Raw genomic sequence first — 25,408 nt, forward strand, 5'->3', positions numbered from 1 at the left:
GGCCTCTCCCGCCACCTGCGCATCCGGCTTGGTCCACCTGCAATCGCTCCCTGGTTTCCCAGGTGCCCAGTCCCACAGACCCACTGGGCTGCTGGAAAATCAGATAAAACGTGTGCAGTGCTGTTGGAAGGGAGGCTGAGCTTTAGAGGCTGGCCATGATGGGGCTGGGGGCTGGCCTGGGAAGGGCTCTGGAGCCCAGGCCCACTCCTGCCCCCTGACTCTGGCCGTGAGACCTGGGGTAAGTCCAGCAGGGTTAGCCTAGACACTTCCCAAAGTCCCTCCTGGCCCGGACACACTGTTCCATACCCAGAATGAGTACTTTCATTTAGTTGAAGTTAGTTTTTCTTAGACATTTTTCTTCCTTACCAGAAATATGCCTAAATTTAGGCAGAGAAGCAGGAGACATATTCTTTTGTTGCTGTTGTTACATTGATCTTTTTATTCTGATTAGCCCTCCCGTTTATTTTTCATTTTTATCTATCTGTCCGCCTGTCTACTTATTGGAGCGTAGTTGACATAAAACGTTACGTTAGTTTAAGATGTACAACATAGTAATTGGACAAGTCTATACCTTAAGGAGACATATATTTCTTTTTTAATTTTTTTTTATTTTTAAGATTTTATGTATTTATTTGTCAGAGAGAGAGAGAGAGAGCACAAGCAGGGGGAGCTGCAGGCAAAGAGGGAAGCAAACTCCCCACCAAGCAAGGAGCCCGACACGGAGCTTGATCCCAGGACCCTGGAATCATGACCTGAGCCTAAGGCAGACGCTCAACCGACTGAGCCACCCAGGCATCCCAAGGAGACATATATTCTTAAAGAAGGAAGTGAAGAAGGAATAGCCCATAGCATGCCACTTCTGTAAAGCTTATTATTTTATCTTGAAAATTCACATATATTTAGCATTCCAATAACATATCTATGTTTATCTCAAGATAAAAATAATGCTTTCCTTCCCATGTTTCTGAGCAAAACTGGCCCGCTGGGAAGATGGACGATGTTTATTCTGTAGCTTTGCATCCCCCTGGGGTGCCTGTGTGAAATGTAGTTTCCGGCAGTCAAGCAGGCTCCTGGCCTGTGGGGTCGGGGGGCAGCTCCCACGAGGCTTCTCCCCTGGAGCGAAGGGGGCAGCAGTCCACCTGAAGGCCTATTTTTGTGGTCTTCCTATGATAGGCAGACTGAGGCCCCCCCACCCCGGAATGTCCTCTTTCCTAATCTCCAGAACCTGGGAATATGCTCCGTGATGTGGCCAGAGGGAAAGAACGCTGCAGATGGAATTAAGGTTGCTCATCGGCTGCTTTATAAATTAGGGAGATTATCCTGGAATCTGAATCCTGAATGATGGGTTGGGGGCGCTGCTCCAGGGAAGGTAGATAAAGCAAATAAAAGAACAGAGCATCTGAAGCCGGGCACTCTCCCCCACGGGGCCCAATGCTTCGGAGCAGGCACCCTGGAAATAGCCAGGGGCAGCCTCCGCCCCCCTCCCCGCGCAGCGTGGCAACAGTTCACTTGCAAGTCCCCGTGTTTGGAACAGACCTGGAAGGAGCTGAGAGGCCTCGGGTCTGCGTCACACAGAGATGGTTTCATTTCTTGACTTCCTTGGGGTGAACTTTGGTACATATCTGCTAAATCAGCCTGATGAATTTCACGATTTGGTTCCTCTGTGCTTTTGCGTATTTTCGCCTGGGTGATCTGTCCAAGACTGAGAGTGTTATGGCTCCCAGTGCTGTTGTGTTTCTGTCAATTCTCCTTTGTATTTTAACAGGCTTTTCTTTATATATTTCAATGAGATGCAATTTACAGCAATAATGGTCCATGAGTGTGTTATTCTCACGGTGAATCGAACCCCTATCTATAGAGAATGACTCTCCTTCATCACAGCTGGTACCTTGAATTCCCTTTGGTCTCATATGAACACTGGGGTTCTTGCTTGGTTTGGTTTGCTTGATCTACCTGTGACCGACATTTTACCTTTGACCTTTCTGGGTCATTTCCTCTGTTGTCAATAGCTGTAGTCAGTTCTTGAAAAACATAATTCTCAAAGTCTTTGCCTTTTAATAGGGAGAATGGGCCCATTTGAATTTATGGTCAGAATGGCTCTATTTGGTCTTTAATTATATGTTAGGCTTTCAGGTTTTCAATATGTGGACTAAAATTTCCCTGCTTCTACCTTCTCTGCCAAAAGCTTTGGGTTCTGTTTGCATTGTAGTGTATTTACCATCAAGTTATTCAAAGCCTTCTTTAGCGTGTATGTTTATTTAGGAAACTCATGAGCAGGGTGGGCTCTGCTGAGTCCCTCTTTTACTTAAGACCAGGAGGTTACCACCCATATGTTTTACTCACCCCCTTTTAGGGGCTCTGTGAATGGAATTTGGATTTTTCTATCTCAGTTATTGTTATTAAAGTATCTATTTTTGCACCCAATGTATACGTACGTTTGCTTTCAAAACGAACTTCTGCATCTGTGTACAATTTTTTAACAATGATTTGGACTGAGCTCTCTGACCACGGGTTGCATTGGCCCCTGATCAGCCGTCTCCGCCATGACCTGCTATGAAGTTTGCCATTGTTCTCGGCTGAGCTGATGTAGGACTTAAAGGATTAACTCCAAGAAGGGCACCTGGCTAGGACTTGAGCCATACGCATGGGAGGATGTCTCCCAGCTGCTCCATTGTCTCTGGGCTTGAAAGCTGCAGAGGAGTCGAAGTGGCCTGGTTTTTGCACCTTTGTGGGAAATTTGCTTTTTTCTGGCCTAGATACTTATAGATTTTTTTCCCCTTTATGTTTGTACTTCAAAGATTTTGCCAAAATGTGTCTTGGTATGACTCTCTTTTCACCAATTCTGCTAGAATGTGGAAAGGCCAGCTAGACAGTGCATGTAACAATGCGCACATTTCCTTTATGAAATTGTTGATCTTGTAGTTCCAAATGGTTGACTATTAGCAATTCTGTCAGTCCAATCTAGCAGGATTCTCTTGAGCCCACTTAAGTGTGTCTCCTTTTTCAAAATAAACTTCTTATTTGAGATAAGTTTTAGATTTACAGAAAAGTGACAAAGAAAGTTGCCCTATGTTCCTCACCCAGCTTCCCCTATTATTAATATTTTATGTTAGTGTGGTACATTTGATACAATTAATGAATCAATATTATTATTAGCTAACGTCCATACTTAATTCAGATTTCCTTAGTTTTTTTTTTTTTTTCTCTAATGTCCTTACTCTATTCCTGGATTACATCCAGAGTACCACATTATATTTAGTTGTCATGTCTACATAGGCTCCTTTCGACTCAGACGTTCCTTATTTTTGAAGACCTAGACAGTTTTGAGGAGTATCTGGAAAATGGCCTTCACCTGGAATTTGTCTGACGTTTTCCTTATGCTTAGGCTTAGGGCATGGGTTTTGGGAAGGAAGGCCACAGAGGTAAACTGGCCTTCTCACCCCCTCATATCAAGGGTGCCTCCTATCAATGTGACTTATCACTGTTGATGTTGACCTTGGTCACCTGGCTGAGGTCGTGTTTGTCTGATTTCTCCACCATCAAGTTACTCTTCTCCCCCCTTTCCTCACTGTGCTCTTTGGAAGGAAGTCACTTAAGAAGTGGTTTGTCCTGCTCCACCTCCATGAGCATGAAATATCTACATAAATTATTTGGAATTCTTCTGTATAAGAGATTTATCTGTTCTTTTCCATTTATTTATTCATAGCAGCACAGACACACGGATATTTATTTTTATACGTGGGGTTATAATCCAATACTATTTTATTTTGTTGCTGACATTGTCCCAGCTTTGGCCACTGGGAGCTCTTTCAATTGGCTCGGACACCCTCCCATGAGTGTGTGTTGTTGCTGTTCTGAATACTCCCTTACTTTTCTGGCACTAAAAGATGCTCCAGGATCATCTTGCATATGTCCTGCCCCAGTCCTAGAATCAGCCATCTCTCCAAGGGGTCCTGGATCCTTTTTATGGAGAATGGGTATTAGAAACCAAGATCTGGGTGCGAGGTATGCTTATTGCTACTATGATGTCTATTTTGTTTTGATTTTAGTTCCGTTTCATCCATCCTCATTTTCCCTTAGGATCTCCCTTCCCCAGTGTCCCTGTTACCTCTTCCCTCATTAGATTGACCACTTTCACCATTTCCTCTGAATTCTGGGAAATATCTCAAGTTTGTCCCCCACACTATTGATTTTTAATTTTCTTGGCATTAATTCTGCTCTCTAATACTGCCAATGCAGATTTTAATTCTGCTCTTTGGTATTTAATTTTCTTCCTCGTCCTCTGTACCTCCTTTTCTATCCTATCCCACAGTAAACCAGAGATTTGCTTTTTCTCTGAGCTTTCCAGAAGTTACTTTACTTTATTCCTGAGTATTCTATCCTTGTGTTCTCTGTTGGCTTTGTCTGTCCAGACTTGGCATTTTATTTACACACACTCAAATTAATTTGATTCTGGGTGATGGGGAATGACATAGTGAGCACAGCAGACAGAAACTCCTGCCTCCCAGATCTTAGGTTCCAGTGGGAGGAGACAGAAGATAAAACAACTAGACAAAATGGGCAGTAGGTCAGATGTTGTGAAGGGTTGAATGGTATCCTCCAGAGATATGCTGAACTCCCAATACCTTAGAATGTGACATTATTTGAAAACAAGGTCACTATAGATGTAATTAGTGAAGATGAGGTCATACTGGAGTAGGGTAGACTTGTAATCCAACACGACTAGTGTCCTAATAAGAAGATGATGTGAAGAGAAAGGGGAAAATGCCCTATGAAGTAGGGACTGGAGTTATGCGGCTGCAAGCCAAGGAACTCCAAGGATTGCTGGCAACACCAGAAGCTAAGAGAAAGGCAGGGGAGAGCCCCAGAGCCCTCTAGAGAGCATGGCCTTGCCAAACCTTGACCTTGGACTTCCAGCTTCCAGAATGTAAGAGAATACATTTCTGTTGCTTGAAGTCACATAGTTAGTGGTACTTTGTTACAGCAACCCCTGGAAATGAATACAGATATCCATCAGTGAAACGGAGCAAATCAGCACAAGGTGGGCAAGGATTTAACTTTCTTTTTTTTTTTTTTAAGATTTTATTTACTTGTTTGACAGAGAGAGAGAGAGAGAGAGAGAGAGCACAAGCAGGGGGAGCAGCAGAGGAAGAGGGAAAAGCAGGCTCCCCACCAAGCAGGGAGCCCGATATGGGGCTCAATCCGAGGACCCTGGGATCATGACCTGAGCCGAAGGCAGACACTTAACCGACTGACACACCCAGGCACCCCAAGAATTTAACTTTTAAATGAAGCATTCAGGGAAGACCTCTGGGAAAAGTGAACAACTGAGCAAGAAGGAGAAGAAGGCTGGGGAAGGAGCCATGCAGGTCTCTGGGGGAGAAGTGCTTCCCCCACAAGGACTCCTTTGCCAACAGACAGACTGGGCTCCGCTCCCCCAGCTTATGTGATGTTGGAATCCTTTCTGGGCCCTGCAGCTGTGTGGGGCGGTGGAGAGACCTGAGCTGCCCTATCACCCAGATCCAGGCTTGAATCCAGCCCCACCGCTTTCCAGCTGCGTGACTCGGGGTGATCCTTAACCTCTTTGAGCCTCAAGTTCCCCATTGTGACACAGGGATGCAAAAACACCCTCAGTCCCAGGGCTCTGGGTAGGACTGAACGAGCCAGTGCGGGTCAAGGCTCTGCATCAGGGCCTGGCTCTGGGTCAGGGCAGCGGACAGGCAGGCTGCTACTTCCATCATCAGTCCTGTCACTCCTACTTCTGTTGGAGCTAGTTGGTTGAAGAGCAGAGCACCCAGTTCCATCCCTAATTTCTCCCAGGCTTTCAACTAGTGCTTCCGCTCCACACACAAAGGCTCTTTAAACTTGAAAGCCCACAGAACTCCGTGGGGCCTCTGAGGCGCAGGAAGAAGCTATTTCAAGTGCCCACCCTGGGGAGAGGCTGCCCTGTGTGGCAGGAGGATGTCGGCACAGCATCGGGCTCCTCTCCCCACCCCCGGCCCCACGCCAGCTGTTCCCTGCAGAGTAAGCACTCCACGGCTCGGGGTCCTCCGGACCCCACAGCCCGCAGCCTGGGGGGGAACAGCGTGGGCACATCCGGCCCCAGCTACCTGGGCTGCCAGCAGGCGCTCCCTAGCTACGGTTTCCTTCTCTGCACGGGCTCTTAGGGCTGAAATGTCACGCACAGGCATGGTGGCTGCTCCTGAGATTAGGGGACAAATCGCTGGTGCTCTGCTTCCCTTGTTCCCTGGCTCTGGGCCTCAGTCTTCCCGTCTGTGAACTGAGGACTTTGGAAGACAAGAATTCTAAACGGCCACCTGCTCTGACGGGTGTAACCCGGAACCCGCCCAAGATGGAAGGGGGCATACCAGCAACTGGCATCTGGGGTCTCCATGCCAAAAGCCCTAAATGTGAGCACGAGGGAATGGAAGAGAGGGAAAGAGGAAGCTAACGCTGCTTATAAACTATGTCTGCAATTGCTTATAAACCCCTAGCACCTCCCACTGCCCCCTGGATAAAAGACCAAACTCCTTAGCTAAGCATTCAAAGCTTGTGGAACCTGGCTCCAGGTTCTTTTTTCTTTTTTCAGCCCTGACACTCCGGTGCCGGTGGAATTCCTACTGGTCCCTGTTGCGTGGAGAGCATGGCCGCTCTGCCTTCTTACCTTCAGCCCTCCTTCCCTGCTGGGCACCTGCAGGCCCCCATCCTGCTCATCCTCCCTAGCCAGGTGCAAATGCTCCTCAGTAGCCTTGTCTGAACCCTCTCCCTGGGCGGGATGAGTCACTTCCTCCCTTTGTTCCCAGGCCCCTCTGTTCCTGATCCCCAGAGAGGTAACTGGCTTCCTCACCAGCTGTGAGCAACGTGAGGACAAGGGCAGGCCTGATGGCGTCTGTGGGCCCAGGAGGGGGTCTGGCACAAACCAGCTGGTTGAGAGAGTGTGTGGGCTGAGCAGACAAATGGCAGACAGAGACCACTTGCAGCTGGGCAAGCTTCTAGTTGGCGCTTTCCGTTCCTGGACTGAGAGTCCCAAGAGGGGTTGGGAGGGAGCCTGGGCTTTCAGTCCCAACAACTGTACCTCCTTGCTGTGCCTTTGGGCAAGATAATCCCTCCCTCTCAGCCTCTTGGCAACAAAGAAGGTAGTAACTCTCGCCCTGCTTGCCTCTTAGGCTCGGTTGAGAGATACAAAATCACCGCGGAAGCTCCTTGTGGCTGTGCATGCAGCCACGGCTGGCCAAGCCAGGGCGAAGCCAAGGGAAGCCAATGCCTGGGAGCCTCTCCCCACGCGCGAAATGCCAGGACGAGATGAAACAGCCGAACTCGAGGCTATTTCAGAGTCAGGGATGTGGGGAAGCCCAGGGCGTGGTGGCCGTCTGTCTGTCCTCCCGGCCACGGCCAGCCGCACCTACCTTCAGCTTTTTGACACTGGTGCAGGGGTCGTTGGAGAAGCTCTCGGTGTCCGAAATCTCGATGTCCTCACCATACAGAACCCCAGTCAGGTCGTTCCTCACCTGTTACAAAGAGAAAGCAGTGGGTGGGTACACTGGCGGCCACGGGAAGGACAGGAAGGGTCTGTTCAGAGGGGTCAGCCCGGGGAAGCAGCTCAACCGGGCTGGTTTTCTCCATCAACAATGCAAAAGGAGTGATTTTCCCCCTTCATTATAAACCAAGACGGCCCTGTGAGTCCTGGGAGATGCACCCGTCCCACCGGGCAGGGGACACAGGGGCACAAGGACAGCAGACTGGGAGTGCACGGGGGTTTCCTGGGAGAGTCAAGATGGGCATCCGAATCTCTGGCCTTTCATGCTGGTGTTTCTTTGCCCTTTCACACAGTCTCCAAGTCAGACTGTTCACATACACCTCTATTTATATTTTGTATTATTTGTTTGCAATACTATTTCACTTCTAGGATGAAGAAAGAGTAAGACTCTCAGACAGACGGTGCAGAATAGAGGAGAGAGTAAGGGGCTCTGGAACCAGCCTGGGCTGTTACACGTGACTGCTTGTCCACCAACACACAGACAGCTACCATCTATGTGTTTGGAAAGCAGAGGTCTGCAAACTCCAGGGTTCGCCGGGTCCGGCCATTGTGTGAAGCCGTCCGTGTAGAAGGATGTCAGGGAGTGGTGGGGACAGCGGCAAACGGGTGACCCCATGTCCCATCTAAGGTGGCAGCTGCCCCAATCATGCAGTGTCAGAATGCTAGTCCGGGGTCACTAGACCTTCTGATTTGGGGGCAAGAACTCTGAAATCTAGGTTTTTAAAAAATATAAGATCCTTTCATATCTTAAAATATTGATACGATTTTGAATTATTTAAACACACACACACACACACACACACCCCCCAAAGTAAGGACCAAACCAAAGAAATGTGAAGTTTGTATCTAGCCTGTGGCCATGGCTGAGCACCCACCTCAGTAAAAACAACTTAGGTGGGGGGTAGGGGCCCCAGGTTCTAGGTTCTGCTCTGTCACTGACTTGCTTGTGACCCTGGCCTCGCTGTGTGACTCTCTTGTCTCAGGGCTTCAGTTTCTTCTCCCTTAGGAGAAGATGATCCTTATAAGCACTTCTTGTTCACACGCATTAGGATGGCTATTATCAAAAAACAGGAGACAGCAAGGGGCGCCTGGGTGGCTCAGTTGGTTGGGCGACTGCGTTCGGCTCAGGTCATGATCCTGGAGTCCCGGGATCAAGTCCTGCATCGGGCTCCCTGCTCAACGGGGGGTCTGCTTCTCCCTCTGACCCTCTTCCCTCTCGTGCTCTGTCTCTCATTCTCTCTCTCAAATAAAAAAAAAAAAACAAAACAACAGGAGACAGCAAGCACCAGCGAAGAGGTAGGGGAATGGAACCCCCTGTGCACAAAATGGCACCACCACTGTGGGAAACAGTAAGGCAGTCCCTCAAACATGAAACATAGAGCACTCTATGAGCCAGCACTCTGCTTCTGTGTATATTCTCAAAAGAACTGAAAACAGGGTCTTCAAGATGTATTCATATACCCATGTTCACAGCAGCATTATTCACAAAAGCCAAAAGATGGAAGTAACCCAAAAGTCTACTGATGGATGAAGGAATGAACACATGTGGTACATACATGCAATGGAACATTACTCAGCCTTACGACGGAATGAGGGTCTGACCCAGGCGAAAACGTGGATGAAATGAAAACATTATATTAAGTGAAAGGAGCCAGACACAAAAGGATAAATATTATAGGATTCTACCTACATGAGGTACCTAGAGGAGTTGAATGCATAGAGACAGAAAGTAGAGCAATGGTAATGTGGCGTTGGGGAGGAGGGAACGGGGAGTTAGTGTTTGAGCAGTACTGTGACTGTCTGGAAGGATGAAAAAGACCCGGGGACGGAGGGTGGTGCCGGTTGCACAGTAGTAGGAATGTACGTAATGCCACCGAACTGGACACTTAAAAATGGTTAAAATGGATGGGGGTGCCTGGGTGGCACAGTTGGTTAAGCGTCTGACTCTTGGTTTTGGCTCAGGTCATGATCTCAGGGTCATGGGACTGAGCCCTGTGTAGGGCACACTTAGTGTGGAGTCTGCTTAAGATTCTCTCTCTCTCTCCCTCTGCCCCTTCCCCCCCCCCAAAAAATAAATCAATCTTAAAAAATGGTTACAATGGAAATTTCATGTTATGTATATTTTATCACAGTAAAAAAAGTACTTCTTGTTTCAACAATTGGTAGAGTCTTCCAATGTATATATCAAAGTGTTTGGAATAATTTGGCCCTAAACGTTACAGGACGGTCCCTGGGAAGCCACCACAGTGGAAGGGAACGCAAGGGGTTTCAGTGGGAACTGCTGTATTTTATTTCTTTTTTTTTTAAGATTTTATTTATTTATTTATTTATTTGAGAGAGAGAGAGAGAAACAGCATGAAAGGGGAGAGGGTCAGAGGGAGAAGGAGGCTCCCCGCTGAGCCAGGAGCCTGATGTGGGACTTAATCCCAGGACTCCGGGATCATGACCTGAGCCAAAGGCAGTCGCTTAACTGACTGAGCCACATAGGCGCCCTGTATTTTATTTCTTTAAGACAAATATGACATATGTAGAATAAAATGTGAACATCTATTAATTCTGGGTAATGAGTCCATGGGTGTTTGCTATTCTGTGTTTCCTGAATGCCTGAAATACTCTGTGCTGAATGCTTTGTACAAAAAACGAAGCTGCCGCAGTCAGGGTGAACCCTGTCCATCCCTAGTTTTTACCTCTATTTTGATGGGAGATGGAACTAGTTGACTGGACAAAAAAGGTTGACTCTGGCGTTACACTTTATTTCTGCTGCCCCAAATCCTTCTTGGATGCAGGTGGAGCCCCGTTGTTCGTTTTGTGTGTCAGGGGGTGTTGTGGAGCAACAATGATTATTAGACACAGAAATTGTGCAAAATCACCCCTGCTAGACGCAGTGCAGCTGATGCACGCAGCACCCGGCTTGTTCGGCAGCCCTCGGCTTGCTCACCACACACACCCGCGGGAACGGTTAGAGCTCTCTTGAGCCTCCGTCTTTGCACCTCTGAAGTGGGCACAATACAGCGTGTAATTTACAGGGTTGTTTCGGGGCCCAGCAAAAACACTGAGGACGGGGAATGGCTTTGTAGACTCTCAAGTTCTTTACGCGGCTTAAAAGCTGGAATGATCATATCCAGGCCTACGGCAAGCCATCCAGGCGGTCAGTGGCTTGGGGTGTCTCTCTGTGAATAAGAATGTGCACAAAAGCTGTATATAATTAGGGCAAATAAACTATCATTTTAGGCAGTCAGAACTCAAAACAAACAAAACTAAAACACCCCTGGAAGTCATCTCACTCTGCCCCTAATTTCACAAATGAGGAAACTGAAGTGTCACTCCTAGTCTTGTGCTCTCTGCATGCTCCCAGGCTGGCCCTTCTGGGTCCTGCCAGCTGTGGACAGTTCTAGAAGGCTGATGAGCCAGAACAGGTCAGAACAGATGGTGGTGCGATCAGCCACCATAATTTTAGCACCAAGAAGTCTGAGCTCAGCTCAAGTGTTTATTCTAATGGACCTCTTTAGAGAAAGCAAATGGAGGAATTCAGTAATAAACGGTATTTTTAAGAAACCAAAGCATGGAAAAGAAACAATGGAATTGATGTAACTCCTAAGGAAAAGGACCCACAACCTCATGTGTGAGATCGGGAGGGCCATTCAGTCCACTGGCCAAGGATGGACGACATGAATTTGTAAACCCCTATTTTTCCTTCTGGAATTGCAGGTTCTCTTGTTTAATGGGGCCAGTGTCTTGCTATAAACTGCATTTCTGCACACTGAATCCCAGGTTTTCATTCACCTCCATTACAAAAGCAGAAATACGTTCTTCTGGGAAAAGAATAACTCTTAATTTCCAAGAAAATAAAACACACACACACACTCTCTCTCACTCCAGTACAGCTGGGGTCCCACCAGGGGACCTAATATGCATGGATGGGACAGAGGGGAAGGCTGCCCCATTACCGGGAAGGATGAGCTAGGACTGCTGGGGGGCAGGGGTGGGGTGAGTGAGCAGGGTCATGGGCGGGGTCCCCAGTGTGCTAGAAGAAGAATCAGGAGGGGTTGAGTCCTTCAAGGCTGGGGCCCCGGGGCCAGCTCACAGGGCTGAGGTCACAGAGGGGAGAGTTCTCCCTGCTTCCGGAGCAGTGGATCTGAGCCCAGGCTGCTGGAGGAGCTCCCAGGAGCCCAAGTCACTTGATGCCACAGAGACGAACCAGAGGGTCAGAGCCCCATGAATACATAATCTGGGGTAGGCTTGGAAGCAACAGCTGCTGATTTCCCTCCTCCTGCCTCAAGAACTGGTACGGACTGGACATGAGGTTGTGCCAGGAAGCATGTCCCTAAAGCAATGGTTCTCAAATATGGCCCCTGGAGGGTAACATCAGTATCACCTGGGACCTTGTTAGAAACGCAAATTCTCAGGCCCCACCCAGACCTACTGGATCAGACACTGTGCAGTGGGGTCCAGCCACCTGTGTTTACTCAGCCCTCCAGGCGATTCTGATGCTCGCTTAAGTTTGGAAACCACTGTCCTAAAGGAAGCAGGATAAGTTTTACAAGAACCATTGATCACAGTGTGAACAAATGTTTCCAAGGGCTTGGGTATTTTCCCCCCTTGATTAGAAAACCAGAATGTGTTAACTGAGTGAGGCCACTGCTAAAAGGGTGAGCAGGACTGGGAGCCACATTTAGAAGGCATCACATCTAGAATGAAGGAGGGGACAGGCACCCTCTGGTCTGTCCTCTGTCCATGTCAGCTCATACCTGGAACACTGGGCTCAGTTCTGGCTGCCTTTAGGAGGGAGAGTGAGGGGCACCTGGGTGGCTCAGTTGGTTAAGTGTCTGCCTTCGGCTCAGGTCATGATCCCAGGGTCCTGGGATCGAGCCCCGCATCTGGCTCCCTGCTCCGCAGGAAGCCTGCTTTTCCCTCTCCCTCTGCCTGCCACTCCCCCTGCTTGTGCTCTATCTCTGTCAAATAAATAAATAAAATCTTAAAAAAAAAAAAAAAAAAAGGAGGAAGAGTGACAAAGTGGCTCAGGCTCAGAGGAGAGAGGTGTGGCTAGGACAGGGACCAAGGACCCTTTAGGGAGGCCACGGACTCAGGGGGCTGGGGAGTGTAAAGGTTATAAGGGATGACAACAATGTCTCCTAAGGGGTCCCAGGCTGCCTTGGGAATCCAAGATCCAAATCCAAGAATTTCAACATTTAAGCTCAGACTTTAAGCTCTAGGGAGGTCTCTAGGCAGAATCAGCAGCGCTGGGGGAGCCCAGAGCCATGGGGATGGTCCTGCTCAGGGTGAGCAGGCAGAAAACCCCGTCAGGTCTGATGAGCCATCTGAACAGCAGGCCCAGTAGGTATGCACACCGTCTCCCTCCCAGCTGGGTCACAGGGCTGAGGGGGAAGGCGTGATGGGGACTTGTCACTCCAATGGAGCCATCACACTGGCCTCACTCCTCCAACTGACTGAGGCGTCGGGGACATAGCCTGTCTGTATCCATCCTGTGAGATGCAGGGGGAGAAGCAGACAGGTTGGAGGAGGAAAAGCAGACCAGAGGACTAGGTATGTCAGCTGGCTAGAGATCTTCCTAGATCTCAGGCTCCCAGTCGGGGCTCCCGCTTCAATCCCAGGGTGGGAATTCCATCTGATGCCCAGTCACTGCCAATGGGCTTGACTCTCTTTCTGGACAGTTACCTAGTGTTCTGGTTATTCTAGATTGGGGCCCTGTTTGTTCTTGCTAGTCTCTTTCCTGATTTTTTCATTCTCCCATTCATTCATTCATTCATTCACTCATTCGCTGGCTCATTCATTCATTCATTCATTCATTCATGATATTAACATCTCTTCTATTCCACACACCATGTGAGGTGGTACTAGGGCTCTGAGAGTGAGCAAAACCATTCACAGTCCTGGGTCTCTATCTAGTGGGGGTGAGGAACACCTGTCAGATAACCACCCTGGTACCTACCAAGACAAGGGAGTACTCTCAAGTTCAGGAGTATGCTCTGGGAGAGGCTGTAATGGGGAGCTGGACCCAGGCCAGGAGGTAACGCAAGAGAAAGATTCCAGGCTGAGGAGTCATGCATACAAAGGTCCCACAGTGGGAGAGAGCAGCAGAGAAGCTGGAAGAGCCAGGCTGGGCTAAAGCAGAGCATGGGTCAGGGAGGGCGGAAGGTTGTGCACACGAAATGAAGAGTAGGCCATAAGGGCCTCATAACTTACATCAAAGATGCTGGTCTTGAGCCTACGCACAGTGGGAAGCCAGTACAAGGTTTCAAGGAGGGGTAACATGACCAGAACTGTGTTTTAGGCTGCTGTGGGGCCAGTGGGGGGCAGAGACAGGAGGGGCACAGGAAGGCCAGGGAGGCAGCTCCAGCAACCATCCTGGTTAGAGAGTCTGGAGGCCCTGGTGGAGATGCAAGACGTGACCCACTTAGGGGTTTGCTCGGGGCAACTAATAATCTGTATTCATCATCCACGGCTGTGTAACAAATTTTCCCCAAACTCGGTGGCTTCAAACAAGAAATATTTATTATCTCACAGTTTCCATGGATCAGGAATGTGGGAGCAACTTAGCTGGGTGGTCCTGGCTCAGAGTCTATCGTGAGGTTGTGGTGAAGGTATTGGCTGGGGCTGCAGTCACCTGGAGCCTTCTGGACTGCCTATCAGAACCACTTGGGGAGTTAAAAAAAAAAATACTGATGCGCTGGCTGCATCCTAAACCAATTCGAATTCCTAGGCTAGCACCTGGGCATCAGCATTTTTAGAGTTCTCCATGTGGTTCCCATGTGCAGCTAAAGATGGGAACCACACATTTTAGGGGTAAAAGCAACAGGACTGCCAGGCTCACAGCAGGGTTGTCAGCCTTCCCAAAAGCCCCCCACGTCACTGTCCCTACTTTGGGAACCACATATTTTAGGGGTAAAAGCAACAGGACTGCCAGGCTCACAGCAGGGTTGTCAGCCTGCCCAAAAGCCCCCCACGTCACTGTCCCCACTTTGGGAACCACACATTTTAAGGGTAAAAGCAACAGGACTGCCAGGCTCACAGCAGGGTTGTCAGCCTGCCCGAAAGCCCCCCACATCACTGTCCCCACTTTCTCCAGGTCCGCGGCACCATCTTCCTTTACAAAAGCTTCCTTCACCCCTCCCCTGCCCTTTCCTGCCCCAGCCCATAGTTAGGTCTCCTCTTTCATCCCCAGATCCTGCTACTCCTGGCCCCAGTGTGAGAAGCAGGTCCTGACCATGTCCGAAACAAGAACAGAAAGAAGGAAAGAAGGGAGAAGGCTTAAGAGACAGTAAGAAAGGCAGAGGAGGAAAGCAGAGCGTTGTGACAGCTTTAAGTGATCACTGTCTGACCATGCGTCTCAGGCAGCGAAGGCTCTCACGGAGGACATGAAGAGCAAGGTGGACCCCATGGGGAGCATCGGAGACCCCGGGACACTTGGCTTCTGTGGCCAGGAATTCCCTGGCCGCCTTACCTAATGAGGCTGCTGCACCAGCTGAGGAATCATCTAGAAAGGCAGAGACCCAGGTAAAGGTGGGAAGAACCAGATCTGCGCCACATGCACTTTACAACTCTTTGAAAATTCTAATTAGGTTACAAAATGAACTTGAGAGGAAAGCGAATTCCCAGCTCTCCTATGGAAGTGGAGGTAACCTACTTTGTCATTCAAATGCACTCGCTATATATAGCTCTGGATTGTGCCAAAATGTCACTCCTCTTACCTGACTAAAGCGTATAATTATAGATTTACTTCTATTCATTCATGAAATGTGTCTTCCCTTGATTAAACAGTTCATTCAAGTAAAATCCATTAAAATATGGAACATGTTAAAATGTGGCTCGTTAGAGGCAGAGGGCACCGCTGTAGTTAAGATGCTAATTAGGATAAACAGGCATTTGAAACACTCAAATCTTTGAATAATTCAGGTCACTTTTACTGGGGCTGGAGCTCCCCAGGAACCATCATTAATTTAAGCTAATTAAAAAATTAGCCTGCAGAAGAGAAGACCAAGGCAGGAAGTGATGGCTGGGTTTAAACTCTGAAGGGCTCTCATGTGGAGGAGAGGGCACCTGGTTCTGGGCACCCCCACGGCAGAGGAGGGACCAACAGGCAAATGGTTCAGGAAAGCAAACTTCGGCTCAAAGCCAAAAGTACTTTCTAGTGATGGAGAAGGCTGCTTTGATAGATAGTGAGCTCCCTGTCACCAGAGGTGTGTAAGGAGAAGCTGGTTGGGATGCAAGAGAAGGGAGTTTTCTCTCATCACCAATGCATGTGGTTCCAAGAAAACAAGTGTTTCAAAATTCCACCTGCCCCTGCTCTGTCTTTTTTATGTACCCCTCTGCATCTCTGGAGTCTTTCAAAGATTTGGGACATGCACTTAAATTCCCATGTTCCATGTGGCTGTATTTCCACTTTTCTAAACCTGATGAACATTCATTGAAGAAAGCATTCCTTTAAAAAAAACGGAGCCATCTAGCTTTCAGATTTCTACAAATGTAAGCTCTTAATAAGCTATAACCAGAGTTGAACACAAGTGAAAGTTTTTTTTACAAGGGCAAGTACACAAGTGAACATGTATTAACTCTACTGCAACCATGGGGCACTTGCACAGGGTAACACCTGTGGGCATATATGCAGCCGTGTCCATGTGAAGACCACACATGCATGGGGGACACCTGTGTGCTCACCCGGCAGAGCCAAACGTGACCCCCACAGAGGTATGTCCAAGTCCTCGCCATCAGAATCTGTGAATGTGACCTGATTTGGAAAGAGCATCTTTGCAGATGTGATCAATTTAAGGCTCTTGAGATGAGATCATCCTGGACTACCTGGGTGGGCCCTCAATCCAATGACAGAAAGGCGGAGAGAGATTCGGGACACACAGACGTGAGGGACAAGGCACGTGATGACAGAGGCAGACACTGGAGAGGTGAAGCCACAAGCCAGAGGCCCGAAGAGGCCAGGAAGGACCCTCCCAGGGGGCCAGCAGAGGGAACCGGGCCCTGCGGCCACCTGATGGCAGACCCTTGGCTCCAGAAGTGTAAGAGAAGGGACTTCTGCTGCTTTAAGGCATGCAGTTGCTGGGCATTTGTCGTGGCAGCCATGGAAACAAAGACATTTGGGGCCTCCCGGGACCCGGCCCCTTACTGGTCCAAACCACGATCCTGTGGAGCAGTCGGGCTTCCTGTCCTGCCTCTTACCTATGCTGTCACCCTGCTAAAGTTTCCCTCTACTTGACAGCCACCTGTCTGTCCCAAATGCCAGTGTTTCTCACTTCCCCAGCATTACCAAGAGCAGGACAGCAAGTGCAGGATCAGGAGCTGCCAAGTTGTGAGATGCGGGGACCTAGGTGGGGCCGCCGGCCTCATGGGCCTCCGGGACAGGCTCAGCAGTCCAGGCTGCTGACTTCGAGCTGGCCCCCAGAGAGCTGACCCGTGAGAACTGGGGCTGTCACGTCTGCTCCCTAACTAACACGGCAGCCCCGCGAGGTAAGGGCTGTTTGATTTCCTGGGTCTGGCACGGTGCCTGCATGCAGTAGGTGCTCAAAACTATGAGGCAGAGGAGAGAATGAAGGATGCACACAGGTGGCACCATATCCCTCCGGGCTCGATGCAGAGGGTACATATTCTGAGGCTGAGAGAGTTCACGCCGAGACCATCTGAGAAGTGTTGCCGGGGCGGGCCAAACGCCCAGCACTGGCCTGCAAGCCTCAGCCTGAAAACAGCCCGCTGACAAGGGGACTGGCCCTGTGGGCACTCCTGGGGGACAGGGGGCACGTAGAGTTCCCGGGGGCAGTTCCCTGCTGTCCTCACTATGGCACGGGGTGTGGGGACCTGTGACCTGAGCCTGCCTAACCACTCACATCAGACCCTTAGGACAGCTCCTACCTGTCGGTGGACGTCTGACCAGTCCACACGGTGGCTGGGAACAGGGAGCCCAACTGGCAGAGTTGGCCAGCGACAGGCTCCGGTACCCAGGATCCCCCCAAGACATCTCCCTCCTGCCTGGCAGCCGCCGCATCGCCGTGTTACAGCAGTCCATCAGAGGGAGGGGGAGAGCCTGCAGGCCATGCTCCTCTGCCCTGGTGCCCCACGACCTCCTTGGGGGCCCATCTCCCAGAACCACACCTTGCAGGGCGACAGCACACCCTAGACCAACCAGCACGGGCTGGGAGAAGGGACAGATGACTCACGGAACCAGGGTTCTCTGGCTCTCAAGTTCCTCTCCCCACCATCCAGCCTTGCACAGTTTTAGAAATTCCAAAGAATAAGTGTGATAGAAGAAAGTCCCCTCCCAAAAGATGCACACATCGTCCTTCCTGGAATCCTTTACCTCACATGGCAAAGGGCATTCTGCAGATGGGATTAAGTGAAGGGTCTTGAAGTGCGGAGATTGTTTTAGATTATCTAGGTGGGCCCAGTGTAATCCCAGGGGTCTTCATAAGGGAAAGAGGGAGGCAGTCCCAGAAGGAGACCAGACAACAGCGGCAGGGGTCTGAGAGAGATGCGTGTGACAAAACCACACGGCGGGTTCTGAAGGTGGAGGACGGGGCCACGAGCCAAGCAATGAAGCTGACCTCTAGCAGCTGGAAAAGGCGAAGGAGCAGATTCTCCCCTCGAGCCTCCAGAACGCACCAGTCCTGCCCATACCTTGATTTTGCCCTAGTGAGACTGATTTTGAACTTCCAAGGTTTGTTACTGTAACATAACAAATTGTTTGTGATGTTTTGTTACAGCAGAATAGGAAACTTATAAATCGGCTCTGACTTTAAAATCCCACACATCCTCAAACACGTCCTCCTACGGGAAGCCTTCCCTCATGCCCAAGCTGGTGGTGACCCCTCCTCTAAACCGCATGGTCCTGTGCTCAAGGCCGCTCTCTCAGGCGAACCAGAAACTGTCCTGGGAGTCCACACACCCTCCCTCTGGGACGCCCGGCGCCCAGCCCCGGGCTGCCTGAGGAAGCGGGACCAGGCCCAAGTACCCTTCTTGGATATGCACGCAACCCCAGCCAGCAGTCCTCCCTTCTTCTGCCATTTCTGCTGCTCTGTTAGCTCCGTGAAGTCAGACCACGCTGAGCTGTGGGGGAAAGAAATCAGCCATCGGAGCCTGGCTTCTTTCCTGTGACAAAGCGCCCATCACTCTAATGGCAGCAGGCTTGTGGGACCCAGACCAACAGTTACAGAAATGTTTAGATATTAAACAAACAGGGATATCATCCAGCTAAGAGGAGGGACGTTAGCGAAACCTCACTGGAGAGCGCCGGAGGAAGCAGAACGCAGAGTCGCTCCCTGGCTGGCAGAGCTCCTCCCCTGCTCCCCAGCACCTGAGGAGCTGCAGAGGCGATGGGGAGGGGGCCCGCACAGCCAGCAAGTCCCACCTGCATACCCCGAGGAGCTGTCACCGAGACTAGGGGACCAGTGTGGCCCCTGGGGAATGGCCAGGACCAGTGTGGGAAGCCACCAGGAAGTAGCTTTTGGCTCTCTCAGAGGCAGAACTTTCTAACAAGGATGGAAGGAATTTCTGTGGCAGGAGAGTGAGCTTCCCGTCACTGCTGGTATGCAAGCAGAGGTGGGTTTGCTATAGTAGGTATTTCAGCCTCAGATGGAGAGACAGAAGACACAGCTGGAACCCTGAGGACTATCTCAGGTTCTCGAGCCTCTACTCCAGTTACGAGGGCACAGATGTCAAGGGCAGCCCAACCGTAACACAGTCTCACCCTGCAGAAACGGGACAGCTCCAGGCAGCTCAGGAAGCTGGCTAAGGCGTGGATCCGTGTCCACCCTCTCACTGCAAGGTGGAGCTGAAGGACTCCTCAGAGACCCTAGGGCATCCCTGCCCTTCTCACGTGCAGATTTCCTTCCAGTCCTATATTCCAAAGTGGGCTCTTTGTCCTCCGCTCAGTAATCTGCCCGGACGTCCTATGGCCCTCGCATTTGAAGCCTTCCTCCTTTGTCTACGCGGCCTCCCTCCCTCCTCCCAGACTGCAGATTGGCCGTGTGGGCGGGGGAGGAAGAGAAGGCACCCCTCTGCCTTCCCCCTCCCACTCCTCACTCCCAGCCCTCGGGGAGCAAGCAGGCTCAGGGGCTCGGCAGGATGACTCTGGAGTGCACAGCATCCTCTCAACAACTTTATAAAGCAGACATCATTTTTATAGATGGGGGGCTTGGAAGGTTAAGTGGCTTTACAGTCAGTAAGCCGCCGGGCCGAGATTCGGACTCATGTTTTTCTGCCCCCCTGAATCCAGGAGGATAGATGCAGGGAGAAGAGGGGTTGGGGGCGGCACTGCCCCTCAGGGTGGTTCCCACGGTGACAGAACCCAAGAAGGGCTCATTTACCTGAGTGTCCCACCCCAGACTGGGAGGCCTGAAGGTTGTGACCGTGCTGGGGCCTCTCCAGGTATCCGTGTGAGACACAAAGCGAGCAATCAGGACATTTGGGAGAGAGAAGAAGGCAGAGCTGGGCACATCCAAGGGACGGGGCATCGAGATCAGAAGGTGACAAGGAGGAGGCACCTGCCTGAGGTCACTACAAAGGGACGCCTCTGGCCAGCAGGCCCACTGCCCACATCCCCGACACACTGACCCATCAGTCCTCACCGAACAGCAGGGGAAACTGAGGTCTGGAGAGGGGCAGGGACTTGCCCCAAGTCACAGAGCTGTCTAGGGGCAGAGCTGGATTCAAACCCAGCTTCCGGCCTCCCACATCGATGCCGCCCAGAACCTCGTCTTTAATAGCAGCAATAGAACCATAGCCCCACGAGAGCCCCAAGCTGTAGCCCTTCCAGGCCCCTTTCCTGAAGCATGCCCGGCCCGGTTCCTTGACGTTCCAGCGCCTGGCACAGGGCTTGGTGCAGAGCAGCTGCTCGGCAAACATTGCCCAGGCCTGGAAATCTTCCCTGACGTCAGCCACACTCGGCTTCAGCGTTCTTAGGAGCGTGGCCACAGGCCTGCTTGTGCAACGTGCCTCCCTGGGAGCTTTGTAGAAATGCGGATTCCCGGGTCTCACCCAAGAGATTCTAACCCTGGCATGGGGGGGTGGGGAGGGAGACAGGACTGTGTCTGCATAAAGCACCCTGGGGTCTTCGTTATACAGCCACATTTGGGGACTACTGGCCAAGTGGTGCCCTTTCAGCTGTCCTGGTCTTACCAGGCCCACTAGTCTAGACTCCTTCATTCCCAAGGGCCCTATAACAGATACTATGCTGTGTTGCCAGAACCTTCCATCCTCCCAGCTGCTGGGAGTGTTGGCTACTAACAGCTGTGTGTCTCTCTCGGGGATTTGCCCTTGACTCAAAGGGGCGGCCTTGTCCAAGATCACACCCCTCCCCGGGGCAGCCCACACCGGTGACTGGCCCAGTCTTCATGCCTGATTTGGGACATCCCTGAAGGGCCAGCTCAGCTCCAGAGCTCCCCCTAGGTTCCGCTGAGGCCTCTGTTACCACTGCATTTTGTGTCCAGGGCTCTCCCTCCCGTGGGCGTTCCCCAGTAAGCCTCCTGCAGTCTTGAGTCCCTTTCCTGGGGAACCTGACCCGGGTCAGGCTCGCCCACGTGTGTGCTGACTCAGCCCAAACCAGCACTTTGTCGCCAGAACTTAGATGACAGGCCTCCGGTGCTGAGAGCTCACGGCTGCTGGAGAAAGGCACCCGCTTGCTTTGGGGTTCTTCAGCGGTAGGACCCTCGTGCTGGCTCAGACCACTTAGGTGCTTTCCACTCAAAGACTTTAAACTCTGCAAAGTGACTTCTACACGTCACCTCAAGTCTGAGAAAAGGAGGGTAAGATACAACTACTCATATTCCCAACACACTAACCCAACTAGTACAATTTCTTGGGTTGGTTGCCCTTCCCCACACCCCCAAGCCAGTCTCTGCTACTCTGTTTCTGGAATGTGACTTCTATGGACTGTCACTTGAGCTCCCTGTCCTCTGACTTCCAGATGGGCTGGGCCAACCAGAGGCCTCAGCTGGAGTCAGAGGGTGGGAGGAGAGAACACCAGCCCTGGGCAAGTGGTCCCTCCCCTTGTCCTCCAGTGATCACTCCCTCCCCTTGTCTTCCAGGGCACATGGGGGTCACGAGTCTCTGGTGCTGCATTAGCTCTAGTTGGTTCCTGTGGTCCTGCCCAAAGTACTTCTTCTAAAGTAAACTTTCCTCACCTCAGTCCTCTGAATATGCCATCTGTTCCCTGTTAGGCCCTTAACTGGTACAACAGGTCTTTTTGGTAGAAGTCATCAAAGCGTCAACAATTTTATATCCTGATTTTTTTTCACCTCACATTTTATCCTATACCTTTATAATTCATTTTTACCACCAAGCACATACACTAATCACTTTAAGTTCTTGACCTCTGCTCTTCTCTGTCAAAAAGTCCTGCTTGCTGCTTTAAGCCCCACCGCAAACAGCCCTTCCTCCATGAAGTCCTTTGGGATTTTCCAATGAGCTGCACCTGAATGCTCTTCCCTCTCTGGTCCATGCTTTCTTGACCCTGTTCTAGAAGAACTGGGAAGTTTTTTGGGTCATCAACACCCCCAAAACAGCACACAGCACGAGGTCTCCTTTGACCTAGTACGGGTGGCCAGGAAAGAATGTCAGCCTCACAGACTGACAGAACGGAGCTAAGATCAACAGCTCCTCCAAGGTCAGGAAAGACAGTCTGCCCTTGCCCTGGCTCAGGGCCGGCGGAGCCAGCCTCAGCCTGGAGAGCTGCTGAGTGTGTGCCCTGGGAGGGAGCTGGCGGGTCAGGTGAGCCGACCGCGTCCTGGGGTGGACATGGCATCAAAGTGCTGAGCAGGCCAGCAGCCCGGGAGTGGGGCCGGACGCTGTGCGAAGCTAAGCAGTTTTTATGTCTCTTCCTAAGAGCAGTATCCAGCAACTCCAGGGAACAGGTATTCACTGTGCACCGTGCAAGGGGAATTTTCCAAAGGGGACCGGAATCTGGAGGTACTGGGACTGTGGTTATTGTCATAACCTACTAACCCGTCCATCTGCCCCTGGGCTGAGAGCTCCAAGAAAGCCCGAGGCCCTGTCTCAGTGCCCGTCAGGTTCCAGGACAGTGGCCTGGCTCAGTCAACACTGGCTGAATGAACGAACAAGACCAAGAGTGCCCTGTCCCCGTTCATTGGCCGGATGTGAGGGCCACTGACACCTGCTGCCCAGCCTTCTGGGGAAGCTTGAGAAGCATCTGTGTTTCATCTGTATCACAAGGTATCAGAAAAGATGAAGGGTTCTTAGACAAAAATGCCAGAATGTTCCAGAAAGGAAGCCACAGAGAAAAGGTGGAGACTGCTGCACTTCTGGGATAGTGAGAGAGGTAATGATGACAGCTCTCAGTTACTGGGCATCCCTCCTCAGCAGAGCCTGCACCATGTGTCATCTCACTCCTCTTGACCGCTGGGTATAAACTCAAAAGGTACAATTTTGACCAGTTAATGGGTAAGTAAAATGAGATTCAGAGATGTTGAGTCACTTGCCCGGGGTCACACAGCTGAGAAGTAGGGAACCAGGCATTTAACTTTAGGTCTCTTTCCACAGCCCGTGCTGTAAACCAGGAGTCAGCAAACTTTGTCTGTAAAGGGCCAGACAATAAATATTTTAGGTTCTGCAGGCCAGTCTCTGTCACAACTACTTAACTCTGTCTTTAGGTTGCAAAAGCAACCCTAGACAATGTGCAAAGGACTGGCTATGGCTGTGTTCCAATAAAACTTTATTTATAAAAACAGAGAGCTGGATTTGACCCAGGGGCCCACAGTTGCAGATACCCACTCTAAACCTACAAGAAAGAGCCCGTGGTTCTATTTGCCCCTGTAGGAAGGTGGTGGGAGAGGGCAGGGGCTCACACTGGAGTCAGGTGGCTCCAGACGAGAACACTGGCTCTGCCCCCGCTGGCTGGGCCACTTGCAGGGAGCAAGGAAACTCCCTGAGAGCTTCTCTTTTCTGTAAAATGGGCGTAACCACAACTTATCTTCACACCATGAGGCAGGTTAAAAGAAGCGAATGCATGCTGCATGTCCAGCACGGCTAAGGTCCCATGAACGGTTGCATTTATTATCAGTCAAGAAGGGGAGGTGGAGGAAACACGATGCGAAACTAACCTCCATGGGTATGTACTCTCACGAAGGCTGGTCACGGGCTTCCTGCAGGAGAATGCTATTCCGTGCCCCACGAAACCCCGAAGGGACTTCACAGGCATCGCGGTGGGAGGAATCTTGTCGCCAGCCCCGGAAGGAACAGATGTGTGGTGCTTGGTGACTCCCCACGAAGGGTAGGGAGGCAGCTGTTCACAGACTTGATATGGCAAATTGTGTGATGTGCTGTCTTCCTGGGGTGGGCAGCCAAGCAGGGATGGGGGGGGTGCTCTGCAACCCCTTCCCTCGCCGCCGGCTGCCCACGTCTGCTGATTCACGCGGGAGGGCCGGGGTGTGCCAGAAGGAATCTGAAATGGTTCTCCAGTGAAACGCAAGGCTTCGGAAGGAGACTGTGGACTTGGGGGCAGAGGGACGCTTTCTTCTCTGTTTGCACTTGAAGGTCATCACTTTGGCAGAGAAAGGAGGATGTGGGGAAATTCCATCAATATTGCTAAAAGCCAGGATGTGGCTTACGATGCCAGATGCCGAGCCCCCGGCAAGGAGCAGCACTCACTGCTCCAAGACTAGCAGTACCACGTTTGACAGAATTCCTCGTCTGATTGAGAGGATGCTACTGACATTTGAGAGGGACAGGAAAAGTGCCCGGAGAAACTATAGCAGCAGATATGATGAGGGCTGGGATACAGGAGGAATCACAGAAAAGGAGAGGCTCAGGAACTGTCATATATCTGTATGCCAAAGTACAAAGTATGGGGAACGATGTTAACTATGAAACTTTTGGGAAAGATGGTAAAGCTGAGCACAGATGTCCAACTCCCACCTAAGCTACCTCCTTCTGAAAGTGACAGAAAGGACCAAGGGAGTATAAAAATAGGGGGGAATCTGCTTCAGCATTGGATAACAGGAAAGAGTGCCATCAATATGCCACCAACTTTGAGGAATTTCTGCTAGGTACAGTGCCAGTGGAACCAGATTGAAGGTTGACTCACAGCTTTCCTTCCTGAGAGAGCAGTGTGGTGCTGCAGGGAGGGTGGCCGCGCTCACAGGACCGACCTCCCAGCCTCTGAGGGTGAGTGATTGAGTGCTGGCGGAGAGGCTGGGTCACAAGAGGGGTGCAGAGCCTACCCCAGGGAGCCCCCATCTCTCATGTGCAGCCCGACGGCCTTCTGGAGTGGCTGGGCCCTTCGATCCAAGAACAAGCAAAGCCCATTCAAGCCTGCGTTCCCCATGATAGGCCTGGGCGTCTCCCAGACATAGCAGGCAGGAGAACAGGGGAGAGGCCAGGAGGATCACTACACATCTGGAGCGATGTGCCAACAGACTAGAGAAGAAACGCCCACAGCACAGAATGCCCCCCTCTGACCCCCACCCCCGGCTGCTGGTTCCTGGCTGGTAATAAGAAATTTCACCATCCAGTCTTCCAGATTAATGTCTGAGGTGAAGAATCTAAAAGCATCTAAGTCACATGATGAGGGGGGCCCAGGATAACTGACCCAGTTATAGGCAAATACCAGGTCCAGGGAAGACCTAAAATACACATGGAACCCATGAACACTTCCTGAAACAGAAAGGAAGCAAACAAAGAATGCACGCACAGCAAGAACATCGCCTCCAGAAAGATCTGCTACAGGAGCTAGAAGTAAATTGTAGCATCTGTCTTGTACTTCAAGGAGATTATGAAGACCTGGGCTCTAAGATGTAAGAAGTGGAATATGCAATAAAAGACAGATAAAAACCAAAAGAGAGCTGGCAGAGTTAGGAGAATAATGACGGGAAATGAATAAAGTTAGGAGAATTTTAA

At 50.8% G+C, this 25,408-nt stretch overlaps 1 protein-coding gene across 1 annotated transcript in view; it reads right to left on the minus strand.

Moving 5' to 3' along the window:
• Positions 1-25,408, minus strand: part of GABBR2 (gamma-aminobutyric acid type B receptor subunit 2) — a 339,457-nt gene that overhangs the window by 161,992 nt on the left and 152,057 nt on the right. The window contains exon 4 of the mRNA XM_032418347.1: positions 7,407-7,508. Within this exon, the coding sequence (XP_032274238.1) occupies positions 7,407-7,508 (102 nt within the window). The remainder of the gene's footprint in view (positions 1-7,406; positions 7,509-25,408) is intronic.

This window comes from Phoca vitulina, unplaced genomic scaffold, assembly GCF_004348235.1.
Source record: "Phoca vitulina isolate PV1807 unplaced genomic scaffold, GSC_HSeal_1.0 scaffold21, whole genome shotgun sequence".
In the NCBI taxonomy this organism is placed as follows: domain Eukaryota; kingdom Metazoa; phylum Chordata; class Mammalia; order Carnivora; family Phocidae; genus Phoca; species Phoca vitulina.